General features: G+C 38.1%; 1 protein-coding gene and 1 pseudogene across 22 annotated transcripts in view; one reads left to right on the forward strand and one right to left on the reverse strand.

Annotated features, from left to right (window-relative positions):
• Positions 1 to 9,913, forward strand: part of Epb41 (erythrocyte membrane protein band 4.1) — a 251,748-nt gene that overhangs the window by 162,620 nt on the left and 79,215 nt on the right. For all 22 annotated transcript variants that reach the window (XM_023703019.1, XM_023703020.1, XM_023703023.1 and 19 more), the window contains 2 exons: positions 92 to 189; positions 1,120 to 1,292. In XM_023703019.1, the coding sequence (XP_023558787.1) occupies positions 92 to 189; positions 1,120 to 1,292 (271 nt within the window). The remainder of the gene's footprint in view (positions 1 to 91; positions 190 to 1,119; positions 1,293 to 9,913) is intronic.
• On the reverse strand, positions 3,751 to 4,255 carry LOC105743750 (annotated as a pseudogene).

The following is a 9,913-nucleotide window of genomic DNA, read 5'->3' on the forward strand; positions in this document are numbered from 1 at the left end:
TTTATATTTATGACTTCATTGTGGTACCATATTTTTGTGGTATTGTATCATGTGGTCAAGTAATACTTTATTTTTATTTGTGTGTTTTTAGCAAGAACAGTATGAAAGTACCATTGGATTCAAACTTCCCAGTTACCGAGCAGCTAAGAAATTATGGAAAGTCTGTGTAGAGCATCACACGTTTTTCAGGTATTATACTCACTTAAATATTATTCAAGGACAGATTATGTATGTTTCTGTACTCTTCTATTGAAATTTTCTTCATGTCACTGGCACTCTTATGTAGCTCTGATTGGATCATGTTAAGACAAAATCTGCTGTGCCAGGCCCGCCCCCGGGGCATGCTGAGCCGGCAAATGAGACTGGGCGTGGTGGCCCCCCCTGTAATCCCAGCAATTGGGAGGCTGTAAACAGGAGAATCACTACGAGTCCGATCTAGTAGTGAGACCCTGAACCCCCTGTAGACCCTTCCCTAAAAAATACGGGAAAAAAAAAAAAGATAAAATCTTTCCCTGTTTGAGCTGGAGCATGCCCCAACATTCTCAAAGCCCCTTCCTGTGTACAGTGAAGAGATGGGAGGAATGAGTGTTTGTTTACTAGGTGGTCTCTGATCGCCCTAATTAACTAAAATCAGACTGTGGGTTTGAACTTTGTTGCTGCCCAGTCTTCAACTTTGGGTATTTAATTTCCTGTATCTAAAATGGTGTAAACATTACAGGGATGTAATGAAAATATTGTAGGACTGTAAAACTATTTCGAAAACTAAAAACAATAGCTATAGAAATATAACATATTATTAATATAGGTCCCAACTAAATTGTTTGCTTTCAGATATAATATAGAACTAAAACAATGTTTGCTTAATTGAAAAATTTCTTAGTAACTAGTAAAACCATGAAAATTGTGAAACATTTTTATCCTTGATTTTATTTTTAATTTTATAATCTCAGAATAAAGTAATTACATATATATTATATGACTATTAATTTTTTTCCTGGGAATAAAAGAAGCAAGATGTAATCAGGTAAAAGTCCAAATCCCCTACAATGACTGTTACTATATATATCTAAAGTGTACCAATAAAATAAAAAAATTTTTTAAATACTTTTTTTCCCCCAGACTAACTTCTACAGATACCATTCCCAAAAGCAAATTTCTTGCTTTGGGATCCAAATTTCGATACAGTGGCCGGACTCAAGCTCAGACCAGGCAAGCTAGTGCTCTAATTGATAGGCCTGCTCCACACTTTGAACGTACAGCAAGCAAACGGGCATCCCGGAGCCTTGATGGAGGTGTGTATTGAATATTAATGATTTATTGTAATTGAATTATATTTGAATTGAACTGTAATTCATTACAGAGAGAAAGGAAATAAGGGGCCGGGGAGATGGCTCAGTGGAATAAGTGCTTCCCTGGCAAGTGCAAGGGCCTGAGTTCAACCCCCAGTTCTGCCAAAAAAAAAAAAAAAAAAAAAAAAAAAAAAGATACTTGTCTATAAGAGAACCAAAATTTCTCAGATTCACAAAGAATCTCAGTGATAGAATGAAAGAGGTCTTACTACTTATCTAATGCATCCCATGTACCCTAACTATAGGCATGTACCACCACGCCTGCTGAATCTTGTCTTTTTTTTTTTTTTTTTTTTTTTTTTTTGTGGAACTGGGGATTGAACTCACACCCTTGCACTTGCCAGGGAAATGCTTTATTCCACTGAGCCATCTCCCGGCCCCCATGAATCTTGTCATTTTAAAAAGGAGAACTGGTGTTCACAGAGAACAGTGACTCAGGATTTAGAATTAGAATTATAAACCTCATTTCTTGCTTTGTCAATAATCCTCACCACTTATAGTGCTGGGTCTCAAACCTGGAGGTACATCACTGACTTTTTATCTTCTATTTTGGAACAAGAACTCCCTAAATTGCCCAGGCTTGCCTTGAATTTGCTGTTCTCCTGCGCCCCCCCCCCCCATAGCTAGGATTACAGGCATGTTCTACTGCAATTGGCTATTTAACAATTTATTTTCTGTTTCCTATGTGCCAGGTATTGCTCTAGTCACTGGAGGTACAGCTGTAATACACAGATATGGAGCTTTTGTTCTGTGGGCAGAGAGAGAAAAAAACTAAACAAAATAATTTCAGGTAGCGATGAATGCTATGAAGAAAACAAAATGGGGAATGAGGTAGAGAGTATCTGGGAATAGGAAAGATTGGGGAAGTATTTCAGATTGGGCAGCCCAATATATTTTTTTTTTTTATTTTGTCTTTTTGAGAGAGGGTCTCACTATACAATCCAGGCTGGCCTTAAGCTTACTTTGTAGATCACACTGGCCTGGAACTGGCAAGAATCCTCCTGCCTCAGCCTCCCAAGTCCTGGAATTACAGGCATGTGCCACCATGCCTAGTCCAATCTAAATTTAAAACGCTTCCCTAAAGAGTTTCATCTGAGTTGAAACCTGAATTATGATGGTGGTGGGAATTATTCCATCCTGAAACATGAAAAGAGCATTCCCCATGATGAGTAGCAAGTGCAAAGCCCTAAACATAAAAAATAAGTAAAAAGCACTGAACTTAAGAATGAAGTTGGTATGAGTCTAGATAGTCTGTCCTGCAAAATTGTGTGTGCTGATGGAAATCTTCTATTTTGCGATGTCCAACTCAGTACCCATAAATTAAGAGAACTGAAATGTGGCTGTGTGGCTGAGGATTTGATTTTTTTTTTTTTTTTGGTGTGTGTTCAGATTTCACCTTTTTAATCAGTTCTGAAGGACATTCCAAACACATGAGACACGAAAGAATATTTTTTATTCTAGTGTTAAAAAATGACATGCGGGGCTGGTGAGATGGCTCAGTGGTCTAAAGCACCTACTTAGAACAAGCTTGGCAAAGCACAGGGACCACGGTTCAATCCCCCAGCACCACATGCCAGCCAGCCCCGCCCCCTGGAGGGCTGAGCTGGCCACACACACACACACACACACACACACACAAACAATAAATAAAATTAAAAAAATAAATTTTTTTTTTAAAAAAAAACGTTTTAAAAAAAAAAAATGACATGCGCAAACATTTTCAAGAAACTCTTACACTCATGATGGTAGATCTTCAATAAAAAAAAACCCTTTAAGCAGTCATATTCTTGATGCAGACTGCTTACAGGTACATTCAAAAATTTTTGTACACATGATTAAGAAGTGCATACATATTTTAAAAATAACCCCAGATACATGATTTAAAAAAAAAATATTGGTCGGGGAGATAGCTCAGTAGAATAAGCGCTTGCCTGGCAAGCACAAGGGCCTGAGCTCAATCTCCGGTTCCACCAAAAAAAAAAAAAGAAAGAAAGAAAGAAAAAAATATCAGTCTGGCACAACTTTTTTGTTGCCTTGAATGATCCTGAGAGTCCAAACTAAAAACTTTTATAAGGAAAAACTCCCATAACTCTACAAATGTCTCAGAAATTTCACTTTAAATGGGGGGAAAGTAAAATAACACAGAGCTTTCTAAAAGGTCTTTAACAAGATACCTTGCGAGCTCAGTTAAAAAATAGTAAATATGCTACACAAGTTTCAGCATGGGGCTGGGCAGATGGTTCAGTAGAATAAGCACTTCCCTGGCAAGCGTAAGGGCCTGAGTTCAATCCCCAGTTCTGCAAAAATAAATAAATAAATAAATAAATAAATAAATAAGTTTCAGCATGGCTTTAAAAATCTTTATACTGCGATTTGGAAGGATTATCGTGGATGAGAAGTGTTATTCCTTGTGTATGTCATGTCTACAAGCCTCTCTGTTGTGATAATTGTCTCTGTAATTCCCTCCTGAGTATTGATCATAGTCTCCCTGGCTTCTGCCACTATAGTCTCTGGATCGCCCATAACCATATCCATATCCTCCAGTCGACTGTCATACCTGCCACTCCCATAGCCCAGGTCCCCACCACCTCTAGAGCAGCTGCGACCACGTCCATGGGCCCCAAAATCATCTTCTCCTCTGGTGCCCCAGGCAGATTTGCTTGCATGGTACACATGGATCTGGCGACCTCCAGGGACTCTCCATTCGTGGCTCTCATGGTGTCTGAGGCATGCTCTGGATTGGTAAAGGTGATGAAGCCAAAACCCCAGGATTGCTGAGTTTCCCGGTCCTTGATAACAACCACCTCAGAAATAGGCCCAAAGCTGCTGAAGTGGTCTTCCAGTGCCTGCTTGTCCATATTGAAATTAAGCCCACCAACAAAGAGCTTCTGTTCTTCAGAAGACATAGCAGTGATTTCAAATCCTGGGAATCAGAAAGTAATAAGGAACCACGGAGGGGAAGCACTGAAGAACAAGGAGAACAGGGAAAGGATTTGAATTTTAATTTCAACTTAGCCACATGGTTAGTAGTTTCCATACAGAATGCCACAGGTCCTCATAAACAAAGGGCAGAGGAGTGCAAAATAAATGTATTCAGAGATATAGGCAGGAGGTAGATTGTGAAGGACCTTTCTGGCCACCATAAGGAGATTATAATTTTATTTTCATTGCAATGGGAAACTATTAGGATAATAATAATCTGACTTCCATTTTAAAAAGAATACTGATTTCTGGGTAAAGATTCCACTGAAGTGGGAGTAAAACCAGCAGCAGATTGAAGCAGGATCTAGGTGAGGGACGGAGACTGCTTGGACTTGAGTACTGGCCAACAAGATAGTAAGAAGTGGTCAGGGATACATTTTGAAAGTAGGAGTGACAGAATCGCTGATCAGTTACGTATCAGAGACGGTGAGGAAAGAAAATCAAGTTTTATTCCTGGGCTTATTCATTTAATAGAGTGGGAGAGGAACACAGTTGAGGGTATAAGAAATCGATTCTGTTTTGGATGGTCATCTAATCTTCTTGGACTGTATTTGCCATGTTCATGTAAGACCATTAGGCATCTCCTTCCTTGTCCTGTAAGTCATCCAGTGTCTAGTTGAGCTTTGGTGTGAGGAGCTATTTTAAGCCTTACATTTTAGGTGAGAAAACTTGAAGTTGGAAAGTTTACATGACTTGTTTGCCTCAAACTTGCTAACCTAGAAAAAAAACCCCAATTCTCTCTGATTCCACATCCATGGCATTTTCTCACTAACTGCAGTTTCATGGTTATATAGATATTATACCTGGTATGTCATTTCTTTCTGATAGCAAAAATAACAAGACTCTAGGTGTTGATGAGCTTTGTAAGTTGAACAAGTTAAAAAAAAAACAAAAAAAAAAAAACTTCACTTAATAGAAAATGCATCTTAACTACTTTTTTTAACTGTAGGGCCTTCACAATTTAATTTAAAATACTAAAAACACCTATCTTCTGCTGATTGATTAATACTGATCAATTATTATCAGTTTATTCACTGTTCCTGGGGAGGGAAAAATCTCCAAAATTTGCCTTCAGAGTGCTGCAGTAATGCTTGAAAGTCCCAAATTAAAGCATATAAAATAATCCTAATGGATTACAATTATAACTTTGGTGACTTGACCATTTACTACTCTAAGTAGACCACTAACAGTTTTAAGACTTAGAAAAAAATTTTGAAATAATTATTTCAGATATCTAATTTTAGGGCCTGGGCCTAGCTCAGTCCTTTAAGTGGCTGCTTCCACAAAGCTGTCAGCCTCAGGTGGCAGAAGTTAGAAACTCACAACTCTCCCGCTGGCCAAACGTGCCCTGAAGGCATGCGAGGAACAGATATCTAATTTTATAGAAGATCTGAAACCTGAAGAAGTATTTTGTCAGAATAAACATGTTTTTTGGTACAAAGTAAAGGCAGAATTCACATTATTTAGTATCCAGATCAGTCCTATTTTTCATTGACATAGTCTATGCCACCTCCTTCCTATTTTTACATTTTGAGAATTTTTAAATGCCTGATCTTAATTAGTCCTAGTAATTATCATAGTACTTGCTACATTGTGAGTAATTGATACATAAATATGAAAATAATATGTTTTTTCTATTTAGTTAATTATGAACAGAATTTTATATCTCAATTTTTAAAAATCTTTCTATTTATTTATTTGGTACAGGGTCTCGCTATGCAGCTCTAACTTGTAGTGATCCTCCTATCTCAGCCTTCCCAGTACTGGGATTACACAAGGGTGCCACCATGCCCAGTTTCAGTGGCCAGCTCAGCTTGGGACTGGCACAGCATGTGGTACCGGGGATCGAACCTGGGTCCTTGTGCTTGCCAGGCAGGTGCTTAGACCACCAAACTATCTCCCTGGCCCTATATCTCAATTTTTGTGAAATATTTTTAATATATTAGAAATTTCTGGGGCTATGGGTATAGCTCAGTGGCAGTGTGTTTAACATGAATGAGGCCCTTGGCTTTAATCTCCAGCACCAAAAAAAAAAAAAAAAGTTCCTAGTACAACTATTATCTCTGTAACGTGAGAGAAAAGTACATTAATTGTTTTTTAAAATCCTGACAACTAATGAAGTTGGGTATTTTTTCGTAGTTTATAGACTATTTGCATAGTATTGTTTCTGAAGAGCTTGTTCAGATAGTTTGCTCATATTTCCATTGAGTTGTCTCTTTAATAGTAATGTGTTAGTTTTTTATGTAAAAATGTGTCTTTATTCAGATACATATATTAGAAATATATTCTCATTGACTTGCTTTCTCATTCTTAATGATATGTTTTTTTAAGACAGCTTCCTTTATTAACTTGTTCGTTTATTTTGTGGCTGGCTTAACCCACCCTGGGGGCAGGGCTGGCGCAGCATGTGGTGCCGGGGATTGAACTGTGGTCTCTTCTGCTTGCCTAAACTTGCCTAAGCAGGTGCTTTAGACTGCTGAACTATCTCACCAGCCCCTTATTCTTAATGATATCTTAATGAACTGAAATTCTACATTTTACTGTAATCATATAGTCAAATTTATTGATTTTTTTATTATGAGGAATCTAGGGATCCTATTTAATCTTTGTCGGGCTGGGGAGATAGCTCAATGGAATAAGCACTTGCCTAGCAACACAAGGTCCTGAGTTTGATTCCTGGTACCACCAAAAAAAAAAAAAAAAATCAACTATTTAATCTTTGTCTTCTATGACTGGCCAGGAAGACATTTTCCAATATTTTTCTTCAAATCTTTTGCTTATTTGCCTTTCGTATTGACATAAACGTACTATCTGGAGTCTGCTTTTAAGTATGAGATATGAGGTCAAAATTAATTTGTTAAAGACTCAGGACTGTATATTCTCCGCACTGAATTACAGTATTAACTTTGTTATCAATCAAGTGAACATAATTTTGGGATTTAATTCCTGCTCCTCCAATCTGTTGTATTGATCTTGTCGCCTATCCTTGTGCCAGTACCACAGTGCCTTAATTGATCTGATATTCTATAAATTCTCTAACTACAGTCTTTAAGATTATCTTGGCTATTCTTAGTCCTTAAATGTTTTCTTATGTATTTTACAGTCAGATTTTCAATTTCCATCAAAAAAATTTAAGAATTTCATTGGAATTGCATTGACTATATAGATTAGTTTAGAGGGAGTTGTAATAAGACATTGGGTCTTTCAGTCTGTGAACATGATATTTCTACCCTTTGATTTGATCTTCTCTAATTTATATCAATATCTTGTGGATTTTAGAGTGAATGATTTATGTGTCTTTGTGGAGGAGAGCTTGGTGTTTTGAGACAAGGTCCCACTACGTAGTTGAGGCTAGCCTTGAACTCATTGTATAGTCTGGGCTGGCTGTGAACTCATGGCAATCCTCCTGCATCAGCCTCTCTAATCCTGAGATTTCAGGCTTGTGCTACCACACTCCCTGCATCTTTCATTAGGCTTAGTGGTAGGTATTTGAAAGTTTTAGCTATATTAAATGGTATATTTTAAATTTTTCTTTTTGTTATACTATAAAGAAATATAATTGATTTTTTTCGTATGACCTTGCGTTCAGTTTCTGTCATTGTTTCATTGCTGGCTAGAACACCCAATGTAATGCTGCCTAAAAGTGTTAATAAGATCTTTATCTCATTCTCAGTTTAGGGAGAAAGCTTCATTATTGCGTTGTTAAATATGATGCTTATTCATAGGTATAGCTACTCTGTCAGATAGGGAAGTTTTTCTTTTCTCCTCTTCACTTTCTTCTATTCCTTTTCTTTCTCTTCTCCCTCTTCACACTGAGCTCTTTTTTTTTTTTTTTTTTTTAATATATTTGGTTGTTACAGGTCTCACTATGCAGCTCAGACTCTTGGTGCTCTGCCTCCTTTCGGCCTCCCCAGTGCTGGGATTACAGTCATACACCACTATGCCCAGATTCTGTGGCCAGCTCAGCCTGCCCTAGGCACGGGGCTGATGCGGCATGTGGTGCTAGGGATCCAACCGTGGCCCCTGAGCTTGCCTAAGCTTGCCTAAGCAGGAGCTGTAGTCTGCTGAGCTATCTTGCCTGCCCCTGAGACAACCCTTTTTAAATTTTCAGCAAGGTTTTGCTAAATTGTTCAAGCTGAGCTCAAACTCAAGCTGAGCTCAAAATGTACCTGCCTCACTCCCAAAATTCTGAGATTATAGATATGTGCAGCCATGCCTAACTGGAAGTTTTCTTTCATTCCTTGCTTTCCAAAAGTTGTTTGTTGTTGTTGTTTTAATAAATTAGTGTTGACTTTTTTCAATTATTTTAATTTATATAATAATATGATTTTTCTATTTTTTATGTTATCTGGTGATTTACTTTGACTTCCAGTCTTTAAACAAAGCAGGCTTTCTTGTAGTAAGCCTAATTTGGTCCTAATCTGTTTTTTCTTTTTCAATCATTTAAAAAGTGTTGTAAATAGTTAGCTCTCTGTATTCTCAGGTTTGACATCCACAGAAATATTTGAAAAGAATTTTCCTTTGTATTGAACATGTGACTTGGATAAGACTTTTTTCCCTCATCATTATTCTTTAAACAATACAGCTATTGATATAATGTTTGCAGTGTATTAAGTATTATGAATAATGTAGAGGTAAATATTTAAAGTACATGGAAGCTAGACATGGTGTACTTACCTGTAATCCCAGCATTTGGGAGGCTGAGGTAGGAATATCCCTGTAAGTTGAGGCCAGCCTGGCTACATAGTGAGTTCAAGGCCAGTCTGAACTACATAGTGAGACCCTGTCTCCAAAATAAATAAAAAGGGCTGGCCGGATAGCTCGGTGGATTAAAGCACCTGCTTAGGCAGACAAAAGGACTGGGTTCTATCCCCAGCACGCCATACCGGCCCGGCTGCCAGGACACAGTGAGCTGGCCAGAGTCCAGGCATAGTCATGAGATTACAGGGAGATTACAGCCTCCCTGTAATCTCAGCGCTGGGGAGGCTGAAAGCAGGCATCTCACCATGAGTTTGAGCTACGTAGTGAGACCCAACAACAACTAAATACATACATAAATTAATTAACTGGGAAGGAGTCCCATATTTCTGGTTCTCTTGAAGACTTTGTAAAAGATTGATATCATTTTTCCTTAACATTTAGTGTCTCTCTAAGTCATGAAGTTGTCCAGGCAGGGCTTGAACTCATTATGATCCTCCTACCTTAGTGTCCCAAAGTACTAGGATTACAATATGTGCCACCTCACCCAGCTCCTACATATTTTAGACACCTGAATTGCACATAAACTGAATATGACAGTTGTTTTTGTTATTGTTTTGTAATTTTGTGTAAGAACTGGAAACATGTCCATGGAACTGTTTCTTACCCTTTCCTAGATCTTCATCCTCCTTTTAAAGAGAGATGGGGGGCTGGAGAGATGGCTCAGTGGTCTAAAGCACCTACTTGAAACAAGCTTGGTAAAGCACAGGGACCGCGGTTTGATCCCCAGCACCACATGCCAACCAGACCCGCCCCCTGGTGGGCTGAGCTGGCCACACACACACACAATAAATAAGTGTAATAAATAAAAGTAAATAAATATT

Source organism: Octodon degus, unplaced genomic scaffold (genome assembly GCF_000260255.1).
Source record: "Octodon degus isolate 3935 unplaced genomic scaffold, OctDeg1.0 scaffold00163, whole genome shotgun sequence".
NCBI classification, from domain to species: domain Eukaryota; kingdom Metazoa; phylum Chordata; class Mammalia; order Rodentia; family Octodontidae; genus Octodon; species Octodon degus.